This window comes from Ambystoma mexicanum, chromosome 7p (assembly GCF_040938575.1).
Source record: "Ambystoma mexicanum isolate Mex_15411 chromosome 7p, UKY_AmexF1_1, whole genome shotgun sequence".
Lineage (NCBI taxonomy): Eukaryota > Metazoa > Chordata > Amphibia > Caudata > Ambystomatidae > Ambystoma > Ambystoma mexicanum.
Genome location: NC_090939.1, coordinates 839313992 through 839330879, shown reverse-complemented (window position 1 = coordinate 839330879; position 16888 = coordinate 839313992). Strand labels below are relative to the sequence as shown.

The window sequence follows — 16888 nt, the reverse complement described above, 5'->3', positions numbered from 1 at the left end:
TACAAGAAGCCAAACACCATGAAGCACGGTCCACTCCCAAATCTGGATGGACAGGCCCACGAGGGGGGCCTTCATTCCCCCTTGCTTGTTGATGGAATACATTGACACCACATTGTCCGTGCGTATGCGGACCACCTTGTTGTCAATGACCAGTCTGAACGCCCCGAGCGCTAGAAAGATCGCCAGAAGCTCCAAATGATTTATGTGCAGGAGCTTGTCCTGAGGCACCAGAGGTCCGAGACTTGTAGAAGATCTAACGTCGCACCCCACCCCAGGAGGGAGGAGTCCGTCGTGATCGTCGCCATAGGAGCTGGGTCCTGAAACCCCGCACCCACCGACAGGTTGCTGAGAGATGACCACCAATCCAGGTCCACTCTCATGGAATCCAGAATCATTATCAGCTTGGAATCCGGGTCCACTGCCTGACGCCAGGAACTCCGAAGAGCCATCTGGGTCCGTCTCATCTTGAGACGAGCAAGAGGAAGAGCCAGCACACACGAGGCCATGAGGCCCAGAAGCCCCTGAAACCACCAGGCCGACATGCTCTCCGACTGCGCAAACATCTGACACGTGGCTAACAGATCCGCAATTCTGTCCCCAGTCAGGTACACTCTGCAGTCGATCCTGTTCCAGCGAAAACCCAGGAAAATCAGATCCTGCGAGACCGTCATGGAAGATTTCCGCCAGTTCACCGACAGCCCAAGATGGAGCAGGAGCTGAAGGGGAGACTGGAGATTGCCCGCTGCTGCCAGCGGACAAGGACTGCGTAAGAGCCAGTCGTCCAAATATGGATACACATGGATACCCTTGAGACGAAGATGGGTCGCAATCAATCACCGACATCTTTGTGAAGACACGCGGTGCCGATCTGAGGCCAAAAGGAAGTATTCGAAACTGGAAGTGCTCCTCTCCCAAAGAGAAGCGGAGATATCTCCTGTGTGGGTTCCAAATCAGGATATGCATGTATGCCTCCTGAAGATCCACCACACTGAGCCAATCGCCCATCTGCAAGGAGGAGCGTATCTGGCTGGGCGTAATCATCTTGAATTTCTCTTGGGGTAGGAAAAGATTGAACTGGGAAAGGTCTAGGATGGTGCGCAGGCCAGCCTGGTTGGGTTTGGGCACCGTAAACAGCCGGGAGTAGAAGCCCTCCCCTCGCTCCCCAAGGGGAAGAGGTTCCACAGCTCTGAGGTCCAGAAGTTTCTGAACCTCGGCTTTGAGGGAGGGCGAGCCCGACAGCTGAAAAGGAGGGTTGAGGGGTGGGGTAGGGGGTAGAGGTAGGCGGAAGCCCCCCGAGCGACTGACAAGACCCATCTGTCTTCTGTGATGGTCTGCCACGCCTCCCAATGAGACGCAATGCGTCCTCCCACCGGGGTCTCATGTGAGCGCGGAAAACCCTCATCTGAACCTGAGGAGGAGGCTGAGTAGCGGGAGAAAAACCGCGACCGTTGTTGCCTACGGCGGTTGTTCCCCGGAGGGGTATCCACTCTGAGATTTTCGGTCGAGGAAGCCCCTAAAGCCAGAGGAAGGTCGACTTTGCGACAACGGTCTCTGGGCTTTGAAAGGAGTCTTAACCAGGACAGACAAGGACTTAGCTGTCTGAGTGCTATCCTTCGTCTTGGTGAGCTCTACATCTGTTGTAGAATGTAAAAGCTCCTTCCCATCGAACGGAAGGTCCAACACCTTATATCCTGCACTTCTTTTGAGAATTTAGTTGCATGCAACCACGCCTGCCGTGAGGTATCAACCCCCAGCATAAGGCCCCGAGCCAAGGTCTCTACGTGATGAGCCGCAGCATCCAGGAGATCCTGGGCCAAGACCCTGGCGTTGCATAGGCCTCCTTTAAAGTCTTCCAGCTTCTCGACCGGGATAAACTCCTCAAACTCCGACAGACCTTTCCACATCCGCATATTAGCTTCTGCTAATACCAATTCGGCGTTGGCCTGCCTGAGCTGCAAGGCCGAGTTGGTGAAGATTTTTCTCCCGAGGGAGTCGAGGAGATTGTCCTCCTTTCCTTTCCCAGAACCGGAGTAGCCGTCGTGGAAGAGGATGCTGCAGGCCGGGACTGCAAAGTGGCCGCAGCCACTACTGTGGAGGAAGGGGGCGGACAAGACGACAGGGCCACCTCTTCCGAAGAATGCAGCCTGTATCTCCTGTCCATTTTCTTATTGACAAAAAGTCCAGAGTGTGGCTTTTCCCAGACTCTGTGGACCTCGGCCAGAAAGTCCTTCTGCAAGAACAGGCCGTTACGCTCCAAGGGAGACCGGGTGAACGCCCCAGAGAGCACGCCCTCCTGCGGAGCGGGTGCCTCATGCACTGGAACATCTAAGAAGCTCATCATGTCCAGTATCCGGTCATGAAAAGCTCTGACAGAGCGGGGACGGTCCTCGTTGTCCTGATTGCCCTGCGCGTCATCCAACAGGTCAGGATCCTGCTGGGCCATGTCAGGCGTTGCCTTGTCCACAGGTGACAATGGAGGCAAAGGCAGAAGAGTCGGGGAAGGCACCGTAGGCAAGGGAGGCGCCGGCGGAACCACCGGAGGGATGGATGGAGTCGGAGGCGGGGGCGGACATATCTCCCTAAAAAGCCCTTTGAAATACTCCCTCATGGGGTTGGTACGCATAAGCGTTTGAAATTTACCGAAAAAGGCGTCCTCCGGAGACTGTTTCGGAACCTGAGGAGGCCTCTCATGAGGTGGACAAATCCAAGGACGGAACGGGGACGGGGGCAACACTGGCCCCTCCACCGATGTATCCACATAAATCAACGGTGCCGACCCTGCAGGCAACGAAACATTGTGTGGAAGAGGCATCTGAGCGTTCCAATCCTAAACTGGCCGATAAGGATGTGCACAAGGGACTCTATGCTCACTCAAGGAACTAAGCCCTACACCTGAGGCCGATGGTGTAGTTGTAGGGGTAGCACCCAAAATGGCCTCCGCGGTCGTGGCGGGCACGGGCGCCATTTTGTCATCATCTGAGGGGAACTGCGGCACGTGAGGAAGTGAGGCAGGGGTCCCCGTCGATGGATCAGGGGTCTTAACTTTAGCCTTAATATAAGGAACCTCGGCAGAGCCGGTACTGTGAGGCCTGGAATGTTTGAGACATTCCAACCGCCAAATCAGCCTTCCCAGGAAGGACCTCAGTCTTGCCGGTAAAAGAAGAGCTTTTCTTCTTTGCTCCCTCAACAGATCTGGTGTCTCTGCAAGAGTGGGAACGGTGAGAAACAGCCTTCACCGGCAAGGCCTTGCCAGGCCTCTCAGAAATGTTGGTAACTTTAGCCTCTGAAAGAGGGACCTCGGACCCACGTCCGGTGACAGCCTTATCCACGCGGGCCTCGAACATACGCTTGGTAACAGCAAGCCCCACCAAGGCCTCAAACACACCCCGGTCCTATTTTTGAGGGAAGCTGACAGAGAGACCTCAGAGCGAGCTCTGGTATCCCACGATTCAGTAGAACTGGGTCTACAAACAGCCCCCACAGGAGGGGCCTCGGAGCGTGCTCCGGTATCCACAGGCCCCTTATGGAGGCCCTCGGAGAAAACTCTGGTACAATTATTAGGCCCAACTGGCACCTCAGGGCGAACCCCGGTGACAGAGCGATCAACGCCCCTCCCGGCCTGAGAGGAACCTCGAAAGGTATCCCCCGGCCGAGGTGCTCTGAAAAGTAAAGAACTTACCGCCTTTTTTCTTCTCGTCGATGAACGCCTGAAAATGTGAAGGAGGAGTTCGCCGGAACACCTCCTCCCACCGCTCCAACTGATGTTGAAGTGCCTGGACCAAAAGGGAGTCTCAGTAAAAACAGGAGTCCCAACGGTGATCCGGACCCAAACACTCTAAGCAAAGTGGATGGGGATCCGCCCTCGCGAAACGACGGTGACACGATGTACAGTCTGGAAAGTCTAGTTTGAGTGACGTAGACAGACTAGTACACGATCGCTAGCGAGAGCCAGAGAGGAAAAAGGGAAGAAGACCTTTCGAGGATGCAAGTGCGTCCAGTCCCGAAATAGCGGAGAAAAGGACTGATGGGCGATGCGTGGGCGGAGCCAAGGTGGTGGGGTTACGGCCGTGTGCTGGGCGCCGCGCAGAAAGAGAAGGATACATTTTAGAAAAAAATGTTTTGGATGCTTTTTACAAAGTGCTCCGGTCCCGTCCCACAGGACGGAGAGATGTCCCCCAAGTATGGAGGAAAGGGTACGGGACGTAGGAGTAAGGAACTTTGGGATGGCTTTTTCCAGGAGGCCACAATGATCGAAAGATGAAACCTGAAAGAGTAATATTGCAAACGACATTTTGATAAAAGGCGGAAATATGGCAATTCCTCTTTCTATACCTGGCCCCATCTTTGTCTGCACATACCAGACACAGAATCGCTTGCACTTAAATGCATACACTGATCTTGTGGAAAGCCACTCAACCCAGTTCAGACTGTCAAAACAATTGTGAGGCAAATCAATTGTCTGTAGTGGAGGACTTCGGAAGCAAGACTGCAAAAAATGAATGATGGACTATTCAGGTGAAATCGGCTGCCTCTCATCCTCGTTAGCCAATTCTGTTCGCACAGCAACATTTTGTGGAATCGTTGACTGCTGTAGATCTATGCAACACTGCTGTCTCTGTCAAGCCAGCGCTATGAGGAACATTGTTGCATTTAATTGCATAATTTTAACGATGGTCTGTAGTGCAAGTGGAATTAGTCGAAAAGGAAAATAAAAATGTTCCAGCCCAGTAAATAAGAAGAGCATTGTCCAGATACCTTTGCTCGTAAAACCAAAAGGTAAGAAATTGGCATTTTGCATTTCCTGCTGTAGGTAACAGACCTACCCTTTGGTACTCGAATCTTTGAAGATATTTAACACTGTTTCTTAGAAACGATGTATGCCCTCTGCAAGAATCCTGCTACAGTGCTTGCTTTTTGGTTTCTTTTCCTGAAAGGTGTTCTGCTGTTATGGAGTTCCCCTTTGTGATAACACAATGCCAGAACTACTGAGCCTTCCACCATAGAACTCATACTGCCTTCCTTCTTGCTGGTTGATAAAGTATATAGTGTTGTCACTTTGCAGTGGTATGGGCTTGTTCTGAATCAGGAGGTTATGTTTACTGGTACTTGTAAATTGCACACCTTCCCTTGGTAGTGCACCTATTACCCACAGCGAGCTAGTGGGTATTGAGGCTGCAACAACAAATGTTTTGACAGTGTGGGGGGCATCAGTGGGTGGCAAGCTCCCAACCTCACATACTGGAGAATAATTGGGCCGTGCACCTATTGTATTACTAATTAAGCACTGTGAAGTTGACATGGTAGGCATAGCCAGTAAAGATGACTTGAGCCTGGGCACATACCCATGCCTGACTATCTGAAGCATCCATGTCTCTTTGTTGATGTATGCCCATACCCAAGCATGATGTTGGATTGTTCCTCTCACCAGGGTGCTCTTCATGAGCGAGAGTGCAAAGCCACTGGATCTTTTGAGCCAGAGAGGCTTGTTCTGCGCTGCTGCCAATTGTGATTGTCCCCTTCCACGGCCTTGCAGTTTCATCCTTTGCTGGTACTGAAGCATATAGGTATGAGATGGCCAGTGATGGAGTTGAGCCTGATGTTTGAATGTGTGGGGGAAATCTCCTCCAAGGGGTTTGATATAAAATTCCGAATTCTTAGCCAGTCCAACTGATTTCAGTGAATCGACCTGTGTGTTCATTTTCTCGATTTCCTCATCTCCATGTGCTCTGCCTAGACCCAAGCCTAAAAATAGAAGAACCAAGATTTTTCGTTGTTACTATCGATGAGAGGTGCCAATCTCACCCATGAATCACACCAAGGGGGGAGGCCATGACAGTACGCTCTTGATGAAAGATCTGTCAAATTCATCGCAATCACCGACATCATCTTTGTGAAGACACGTGGCGCAGATCTGAGGCCAAAAGGAAGCATTCGAAACTGGAAGTGCTCCTCTCCCAAAGAGAAGCGGAGATATCTCCTGTGTGGGTTCCAAATCAGGAAATGCATGTACGCATCCTGAAGATCCACCACACTGAGCCAATCGCCCATCTGCAAGGAGGAGCGTATCTGGCTGGGCGTAATCATCTTGAATTTCTCTTGGGGTAGGAAAAGATTGAACTGGGAAAGGTCTAGGATGGTGCGCAGGCCAGCCTGGTTGGGTTTGGGCACCGTAAACAGCCGGGAGTAGAAGCCCTCCCCTCGCTCCCCAAGGGAAACAGGTTCCACAGCTCTGAGGTCCAGAGGTTTCTGAACCTCGGCTTTGAGGGAGGGCGAGCCCGACAACTGAAAAGGAGGGTTGTGGGGTAGGGCGTAGAGGTAGGCGGAAGCCCCCCGAGCGACTGACAAGACCCATCTGTCTTCTGTGATGGTCTGCCACGCCTCCCAATGAGACGCAGTGCGTCCTCCCACCGGGGTCTCATGCGAGCGCGGAAAACCCTCATTTAGTAGGTTTATCGGTGGCGGTGCCACCTGAGGAGGAGGCTGAGTAGCGGGAGAAAAACTGCGACCGTTGTTGCCTACGGCGGTTGTTCCACTCTGAGATTTTCGGTCGAGTAGTTGTTACTATCGATGAGAGGTGCCAATCTCACCCAAGAATCACACCAAGGGGGGAGGCCATGACAGTACGCTCTTCATGAAAGATCTGTCAAATTCGTCAAAGTACGGATTGCCTTTGCGAAAGACCTCTAAAAAAGGTCGCCAATCATCTTGGCTAGTTCTACTGTGCCTCAGCGAGCCTGATCAAATCTGAGAAAGTCAGCTATAGCACTGGATATTATCAAGGCTGCAGATGAAGCCAGGGACAATGTATTCCCTACTGAAGCCATCTTTGTGCTCCTGTTCGTCTGAAGCAAGCAATGTCAATGAGGAGAAGGAAGGTGAGCTTTCTGAGGATATTTTCTTCACTACCACCACAACCAGAGAATCTGCCAGGGGATGGAATCTGATAAATGGCAGGTCCCATTGTAGACTTATATTTCTTCTTTTTGCGGTGTCTTACCCAAAAGGGGTGAAAGGAAAACTTGCTCTGCTATCTTCATAATTCCTGTACACAACTGAACCAGAGCTTTTGAAATAACCCAGTTGGTGTAGTGTCTAGGAGAAAATTGTAACCATCGCTGCAACTGACAGAAATGTTCACTTTGTCCGCTGCCCAAATAAGAACTTTGGTGACATTTGTGGGAGATGTGGTAGACTTCCGAGACTCCATCGTCGATGGAGGAAACAGTGACCAGTCCAAGTCCACTGGAGTAGTGATTCTATAAGGTATTCCACAAATTTTTCTTCAGCTAAAAAGGCTTCGCAAGTGCAAATTGGCCACACAAAAAAATGAATCCCTTACTTGTTTTTATGCCAAAAAAATTAGAATTATTGGTAATTCAATTTATCTAATTATAGGATGGCTGTTTCAAATTTAAATATTTTGCATTGCACGTGTTCTGGACCCTGCACATAGACATAGTCTAGGTTTATGGTTAGTTATGTTTAATGAAGATCCCCATGAATGAGAACCAAAAGCACAGTCTGAGGAAGGAGCGACTCAAACAGAAATGGTTGTCATTCAACCCTATGGCCTTTTATTGCAAAAGCACACTTATGACATTGTCCTTGTTTCCCCAGTCTTTGTAAAGTGGAGAATCATGCCCAATTCTAGGCTTCTTCTTTAATTAATGTTTGCTACATGTGTTAACAAGCCTACTTTATCCCATTTACATTTTAATCAAACAAGGAACATTTATTTAAACATTTTCAAGCCAAGCTGGTATATACATAAAGACGAATGCTATGCGAACATCAAAGGTAAGTGGCATGGAGTCAGCCAAAAGGAAGTAGTCTTATAGGATTTCGTCTTATTGAAAACTGGCAAGTAAAAATTATGTTAAATAACTAAAAATTGAAAGAAAATCTAGTCTGTTTGAATGGACGTAAAAACATTCCTTCTGAAGGAACGTGGAAGGGGATATTTCAGTTGTACAGCTACTTTCAGAGAAAAGATATTTTCCTTGAACTACCATAATAAGGGGGGAAATGTAGCAGGTCCCAGTCTTTGCTGTTTAGTAGAAAACAAAAATTGATGCGCATAAGCAAACATCAAGTTAAAGGTGGCAGAAACAGGGCAGATATACTTTGCCCCCTTCCCAAAGGTTTTTCTGCTTGCCACTTTTGCATCTTCAATTAAAGGTGGAATTCCTTTCTTGAGGTTCAGGATTCGCAGCAAGATGTTTATCTAAAACGTGCACTCGATATACGAAAAGTTCTGTTATACAGCGTTTCTATGTCTTTTGCTGAATCTTCTTATGCTGATTCTTTGCAAATGAAAATACAGCCACTGAATCATCTTAAACATTGTGCATTCAAAGTTTCTTCCTTCCTTGTGTGCCTTTCCACCGTGTTTTTGTTTTCATGTCTTCAAAATTCAATGCATTCTAACCATATGGAACATTTGAGTCAAAATATTGGTCCCATTCACAACACATGGATAACAGTAATGTACAAAAAAAAAAAGAAAATCTTTGTGCCTTTAAACCGAGTTTATGCAATATATTCACACACTCCACGTGCATAGATAAGGTTCCATACTTACACATTCAGTATGCACTGGGTGTACAGCAAAAAGCAGAGAGGCTAGTAGGGAGGACTTGTGAGCACGATTGGTCCTTCTGCTCCGGCAACGATAAGAAAGGCCACTGAACAATATGGAGAAGACGTCAAGCATTAACACAGAAACAATACTGTGCAGTATAATGTTGACAACATGAAAACCCACAGGGTGCAATCCTCCGGCAAAGTAGTAGTTAATCCTGTAGAGAAACGGAAAGAAAGGGCCTTGATAACATGATGACCTGTCGCTAAGAAAAACCATTAGCTTCAAAACAAGCACATTTGCTGCGGTTCTTTAAACAGGAAAGATGGACGCAGCCTTTTAACATTCCCATCAGTACCTAATGTAAGTGATGGCTGCAATTGTTTTTAGAAGAATTGTGAACTCTCCTGTACTTTGCTAGAGGTTGCATTGAGAACCAAAGTTAGACAGTAACCAGAAAGGACACTCAGGGATCAACAATAACTAATTGGCAAAGTGAGCATTTAAAATGGCAGCCTGACATGCTATCCACTGCTTTGCGTGCCCCCTGACCGAATTTCCGATCAGTACACATGAACACTAAATACCTGTAAAAGATGTGTTAGCACAGTTTACACACTGAATGCTTTTAAGTTCAAATAGTCTGGTACAATTAACCCCCACCCCCTTGATCTCCAAGGCAAAGTGTCGGGGACCACCCCACTGCTCCGTTTTTCATAAGCCATTTACCCCCACCCCCCTATAACTTCACTCCTTGCAACATTTGTGTTTTAGAAAAAATAGTCATTATGCTTAACGAATTACCTTGTTAGTAATATGTACCTCAAAATAGAATTTGTTCCGATTTTCGTGTAAAAAATGCTTCATTCCATCCTCCTGTCTAACAATTTCTGTGTTTAATCAATATCACGCCTTACCTTGTTGGCGGAAGATGGTTTCTTGGGTCGACTGTGGTGCCCTATCCCCTGGGCAACCCAGGAGATGATACGGGATGCCTGGCTCTACCCAGGGAATGCGGAGGCAGTTAGGGGGAAAACCCCAGTCATGAGTAAAAAACCTGAAGCAATGGAACAGTTGACGGGTCCGTGGAAGGGGGTGGACAAGCAAAGCAGGCGCGTAATCTAAGGAAGGAGAGAAGCACTATTCCTTTTTAGACGAAGGACCTGGGCTACTGGAAGATTTTCTTTTAAATGTTTGGGATGGCAACTTGAAAATAGAAGAGCATTTTGGTCAGTAGTTTTATGAAATGGATTTACCTTTAAACATTCGTTTGCTTTATCGAGAATTTCAAAAGCGAGTTTTGGTTACTCAGCCATACCAAAAATTCAGTAAGCACATTTACAAGGCCGGGAGAATAGCTCAGGGGCAATGCATTCACCTTGGCAGCAAGACGACGCAGAGCAACACAGGTTTGATCCCCGTGTCCGCGCTTAGAAACCTCTGGGTATTAAGCACATTATAAATAACCAATTACAATTACAGTACCTCGTCAAATCAGCAGCACATGGTCTATAAAGCGATGCCACGTTATGATTTTATCTCTAAAAAGGTTGCACAAATTGTTGATTTCCATGCTTTCTACATAAGGGTTGGCCAGAGTAGGAGCCAGTACTGAACCCCTGGCTGTTCCATGGATCTGCTGATATAGTTTGCCATCAATGAAAAAGTAATTTTCAGGGCAAGTTGGGTACACCAGGAGATAAATGAATTCAGAGTAGAACCTTGCTAGCGATTAGAGTAGAAAAGTTCTACCATACTCAAATTAGCAATTTGTGAAATTGTCGTACATAGTGAAATGATATACAACATAACAACAAATTTATTTGTTTCATTAAAAGGGTGGTTTTCCATCAGGTTGTTCGCAGAGGTTGTATCCTGTACATAAGATCCCATTTCTTTTAAAAAAGGGTTTTAGGTGAAAATCAGCAAACTTGGCTAGGTTTTCTACAATAGAACCAGTGCTAGACACAATTGGTCGACCTGGGGGGTTTTGAAGAGTTTTATGTATTTTGGGTAATATATAAAACGTAGGAACCGAGGGTTTTTCTGTGACTAGATATTTTGACTTGTTTTGAGATCCATCCTCTCTAGTGCTTTATCAACTTTGGTGGAGATAAGTAGTTTTAAGCGATCAGTAAGATCAAGATTCAGCCAGACATGCTCAGAGTGCCAGATTTGTAGAACGCCATAACGGCATACTAAAGAACATGATAGAAAAGTCTGTGCACATAGTAACTTGAAATAGCCAGACGCTTTACCAATAGCCTTATTAGCAAAGCGGACAACAGCACAAAGACAGGGCACTATCCTTATGAGATCGTCATGGGGAGACCAGCCAATATTTGGAATCTACCGAAACCCAAGTTGTTAAACAATGTGGAGCATTTGCTTCTTTTTGACTACTGTGACCAGTTAACTCAAAACTTGTATTTGATTCATCAACAGGTGAAAGAAGTCCTCCCAGTAAAGTATGAGGGTCCAGGTCATCGACTCAGACCTGGTGACTGGGTGCTCGTAAAAGCATTTGAAAGAGCCTCCCGTCTTGCACCTCGCTGGAGAAGACCGCACAAAGTTCTCTTGGCCACACAGACCGCTGTACGAGTGGCAGGGAAGAAACATTGGATTCACACAACGCATGTCAAGAAGATTCCTTTTCCTCTGCCCCACAATAAAGGAGTGAAGAAGGAGATTGTTCACTTTGATGCTCACAACGAGTCTGCCTTGTCAATGGAAATCCTTCCTGAGCCTGTGGGGCCTGGGGAGACTGCTGCTTTGTTTTCAAGTTCTTCTTCAAATTTTTTCTTCATCGTTGAGCAATCTTGCTTCAGATTCATCATTTCCTTCAGGAAACGATTACACTTTGTTCGCAGATCACACCGTACCTAGAGTCTTGAGGTACCATCTACGACCGAGAAACCGAACTTACAGCAAAGCATCGCCTGTGCCTACAAAAGACCATCTTTGAGCCAGTCCCCCATCACTCTTCTGATGAAAAATAAATAAGAGGCAGGGACCGGCAAAGTTAACTTCAAGCAACATAGGCCACATGGTCAGGAGCCACCAACAGATGAACTAAAAGAGCCTAACGGAGAGGCTTCTAAACCGACTCTGAGAAACAATGCCCATTCCTAAACCCACTCGTACTGAAAAAGATACTGGCCACTTATCTAATGATTAATCTGTCCATCGAAGGTCATGGTCCCCGAGGACCCACTGTTTGGTGGTCACAATAGTAATTTGTTTAATAAGTATATTTACACTTGGTTTTTGGTACCTGAAAGAAGTGCATCCGCCATGATATTCTGCTACCCACTGGAAAAATACCCACTGTGTCTCCACCCTTCGTGCATCTGCACACTCTTCCTCCTCGAGACTTCCAACATAGAAAGGGTTACCATAATAATACTCTTTTAATGATTATAAACGCTACCCATGAGATTCTGAATAAAACTAATTGCTGGGTATGTTCACATTTGCCACACCATGGGGAAAAGGGATTGGGCTGGTATATTCATCCTCTTCCCTTAACTACTGCATGCTATGCCTCGCTCAGGGCACTATTCTTTGGTCTTTGGAATGATAGTATTTCTGGGAACTTTGACGGGACTAATCTAAATTAATTCGAAAAGCAGGTCTTAACACCTCTGGATGTTCTCTCTTTGGCAATAGGAGTAAGCTCAATGTTGCTTCTGTTAGGCCTTCTGATAGACTCTAGACCTTTTCAATCATTGATTTCCTTCAAAATGGCTCCCGTAGGCAACCGGGATGCCATGCCTCCTTCCTATACTATCAATCATAGTCCCAACTCTGTTCCTTTCTGCATACAAAGAGAAGGTTCTCAGCCAATGGGTAAATTTGAAGGTTGTACTAGCATTGCAAATTTAACCAGTGAGGACAGACCTTTGTATGTAGGAGACCCTGTTTACGGCAATGAGGCCTATCCATGGTTACCCAGAGATTGGCAGGGTACTTGCTACTGAGGTATATTGTTGCCAGGAGTATATGTTGCTACCACCTTTGAAATCTCTAAAGTTCGTCCCAGGAGGGATGAGAATGGTGATACTCCTTCACAATTCTTGGGTGATGTTGCAAAATCCTTTGCGCCATTCTGGAGACAGATAATGAATTCTGAGGATATCAGAAGACTAGCAAGGGTACTGGAAAAGGCCATCAATAGGACCACCGATATTTTGTACAACATTACACTAGAGCAAAAGGCAAATGAGATTAGTAGCCCTCCAAAATAGAATGGTGTTAGACATCATCCTAGCTGAGCGTGGTGGGGTATGCAAACTGGTGGGATCAGCATGTTGTGTTTTTGTACCCAACTCCTCCCCTACCATATTCAAGCCAATTCAAAATCTACATACCTTGAGTACTGAAGTACATGTCCCAGAGGAAAACTGGAATCTTAGTGCTTGGTTCTGGGACTTGTTGCAATCATGGTGTTGGAAAAGCTTTGCAGTCCTTATGATAATACTTGGTATTATATTGTTTTGTTGTTGCTGTATACAATGTCTCCCTGTCATATGTTCTATGATAGGTGGGTGTTGTGCACAAACAATAGGTGCACTAGGACCTGAGATACATATGCCTGAAAAAGCTACTAATGCCTTAGTAATGCAGGATATTACCATCAGAGAGCAAATGGCGATTGATGTTTTTGAAGAATGCGTTTCAGGATGTATAGACATTGATGCATGGATTTTTGAATAATACGAATGTTTGACTAAACCATACTCGCATAATACCGTCCGATTATGAACATTGGCCTAAGCGCATTCGCATTATACAGAAAACCGCGTCTAAAATGTCCTGAATAGAATTGACCAAAGCCGCCATTTTAGAAACGTCCGCCATTTTGATTAGTTCTTGTTTTCTGTCTCAGACTGGACTATGTGTTTTCCAACCTCAGCAGAGCTAAACGAACTTTGGATTATGTCAACATGCTGAGGCTGCCTAAGGCAGAATGTTTGTTCTGTGCAAAGAAACATTGTAACCAAAATGAACTGCAATCTAAGTGTTGTCTGTACCCACAGCCTCATCCTCATTCAAACAACTGAACAGAATGCAAAACAACTAAAACCGTGTTCTTTGGCAGAAACTCTTTGCGTTCATTCTTGAAACTGGACTTACTCTAAGCTGGAGAACCAACATCGCCATTGAATCTTCATGGACAAGAAATCATGTTAAATGTGTTGAACAATATTGTCATATGAACTGGGCATGAACCCTTGTATGTAACTTATTAGTTTGGAGAAGGGCTGGACAATGACCAGGATAGTGTATAATAGAGCACGCTTTGGGATGTCCAGCACTCACTCCCCTCATGGTGTCTGCTGATACACACTGCGAGGTGTTGGGAGCCCAGATCACTATCTGATTTTGCCTTTGAATCTGTGCAGAAATAAAGATACTTGTATCTTTGAACCCGTGATTGGCGGATTTCATTTTGTGGTACTAATCCTCGATATTTCTTTGGTCTTTCAGAACCTACCACTAGTTTTATGCTTAGACAGTCCGTTCCCTGGTCATGTCAGAAAATGAAATGTGTAATGTTATAAAATCTCACAGACGCAAATTTTTATGTCACAAAGTGTGCTCACATCAAGACATGCCCAGATGTCCTCTAGTCATTATGATCAAGTCGACAGAGCATTAAATTAGGGTCCATTTAAGGGACTTTTTTTATTGAAAGGGGCTTCACCTATACAGTTATTTAGGCTGGTTGGTTTTAGTGAAGTGTCTAACCGTTCTTCTAATAGCAGTAGGATATTGGGATTGTGCTCTCGCTGGGTAACACTGCTCATTATGATTTTCTGTCGCAGTCTGCTGCCTGCCCATTTTCTGAAGAGAACGAGGCGTGTGGCTGCGGTGGCTGCAGTTTGGACCCTATGGGGGAGCCGGCTGGGACAGCATGAAGTGTGGAGACAAGAGTATGGAGAACAAGAACCTGCACAGGAGCTTCAGAAATTATGGTGGACCTGGAAGGGTGCAGACATCTGAGTTGCTAAAATACTGGATCACCTCTGCAGTAACTGGATACTGGTGTCCAGTCCAATTACTCTGGCTCTCATTGTAGGCTGGTTAGAAGTCCTACACCTGGCAGAACTGGGACTGTGAACCTTAAATGAGGTGTGCAACAACCATTCCCCCATTTATGGTTGTTTACATGGTGGCTAGGCGTAAACAAGGCAAATAGTCTTGGGGAAAATTGGGTGGCAAAAATAAGAAAATTGCCTTTCCCACTCTGGCCCGACACATTACATTTTACATATACCACAGTTTCTTTCTTACAAGAGTGTGCTTCTCCCCTCTGCTGGAATAAATAGGAGGCACTGAATGTGGGAATGTAGCATGTAAACCTTTTTGCAGGGGGTTGGGGGTGTGACAGATGAGGACTTCTTGTACTGCTTCCACAGCAAAACATTTGGTCTTCGGTTTAACTTTCAGGTTATGTCATGTCTTTAAAATGGACTTCAAAGTCAAAATGTAGCTCTCCTGGCTACAGCTTGTTACAGCCTTTTCTGCATTGCTTTAGCCCTCCTGAAGGTATGAAATCAATTGCTTCGGCAGTCCTACGCTGAGGATGTTGCCATTATTGATTTTTGCTCCATTATAGCTCACAGTAGCATGTCTCTTTTTTGTTAGGTCTGGATTAAAAGAACAAACTTTTTCCAAGGAAGACGCATCCGAGAGCAGAGTAAAAGTGATTTATCCATTCAGATATACATCGCAAATACAAGCATTGAAGCCAGCCAGCAGCAACATTATGTGTGTCCTTCGACAAATTAGTGCTTCGTCTTAAGCTTTTTATGTGGTGGTTGTATTTGCATTGCACATTTGAAATCTCTACTGTCACTCCAGCCCAAACAGTAGCAAGAAGTGATTGCAGGGAGCATGGGCCCATCTCTGCTATTGGAAGGGCTCAAGGCACACATTTTCATACTACAGAGGTAAGATGGATTGGAGGTTCTGTATTACTCTCAGAAAGGTTGCTTGTGCTTCACCTAATCCGGAGGGAAAGGCGTGTCAATCGTGAAATTTTGACCTCATCCCATTACATTCTCTGTATCACCTTCCGGAATCAGAGACCTGTTTGTCCATGTTCCTTTATTTTATGCAATGTCTTGTTATATAGTGTGCAGTCTTGCGGTGTACTAATTCTGTATCACGAGGTAGAGCGAGTCCTCACCGGACACAACTATTCATTAATTACTCCTCTCTTTTGTGTTTCTATATTGTACAGGAGTCTATAAAGCTTTTTCTGTGCTGCTCTGATCACTTCAAAATAGATTGTTTGCAAACGATCCCTGTCTCGGTAACTTGATTAGGGATGGCCTGTGAGCATGTGTGGTGTGGAGGTTTGCCTCAGGCCTGCCACTTTTAGGCAGGTAGTGCCTACTATGCCAAACCATTATAATTTTCAGTCATGCTCATCATGATTGGTGCGACTATCGGCTCCTTCCCCCGACCTAGAAAACGACTGTGGGCTGAATTGGTTTCTATTGGAGCCTGAAAACCTGAAATGAAACAACTGGGGAGATAAAAGAAGCCCCATGGAAGATACAATGGGGTAAGGTGAGATGTAAGAGCATGTCTTGTCTGGATCGCTGTGGAGAGGACAACATGAAAAGGGGAGCACCTTGCCTGTATCATTAGCAGCTAACATGAAGATAATACTGTCCCAGTGTTTGTATTTGTTTCAGGGAATTCAAATAGCTCATCCACAATTGTGCTTTACAGAGCTTATTAGGATTAATTTTATATTGCTTACTGCATTAGCTCACTTTTCTCATTATTGGTATCGCGGCAGCAATCGTGTCCCTCAGAAATGCTGGGAGAAAGTTGACATGTCCTTCTACATTAGATATCCGAGTTGTGGGGGGGGGTAAATTTAAGGTACAACAAACAGTGAACTAGGTTACTCTACCCAAAGGGCTTGGAAGACAATTAGTATATAAAGGACAATTTTAGGTTTTCCTGGGCCTTGGCAATATAGAGGCCACCGGTCTTGAAGTTCTCTACATACCCTGATCTTTATGGTACTTGGAGGAGTGAGGGAAGTAGCACATGGGATGAATTATTGACCAAGTGGTGTTTTCCTTTGTTAGAAATTCATGAATTGCACGATAAAACAAAGATACCTGACAGACTTACTGACAAGACTACTTTCCTCGCCCTCTGTAGCATGCTTAATGGTACATACTGTAGAATCGGCTATATCGTGCTCTCATTTGTTATCTGTATTATACAAGCAATTAAAATCTTACTATAAATATTCTGAGTGGCAAATCTTTGGAACGA

The 16888-nt window shown here is 45.9% G+C and overlaps 1 protein-coding gene across 1 annotated transcript in view; it reads right to left on the bottom strand.

Annotated features, from left to right (window-relative positions):
* TMTC4 (transmembrane O-mannosyltransferase targeting cadherins 4) overlaps window positions 1-16888 on the bottom strand; it is a 1375572-nt gene that overhangs the window by 981201 nt on the left and 377483 nt on the right. Inside the window, exon 4 of the mRNA XM_069637004.1 lies at window positions 8582-8798. Coding sequence (XP_069493105.1) covers window positions 8582-8798 — 217 coding nt within the window. The remainder of the gene's footprint in view (window positions 1-8581; window positions 8799-16888) is intronic.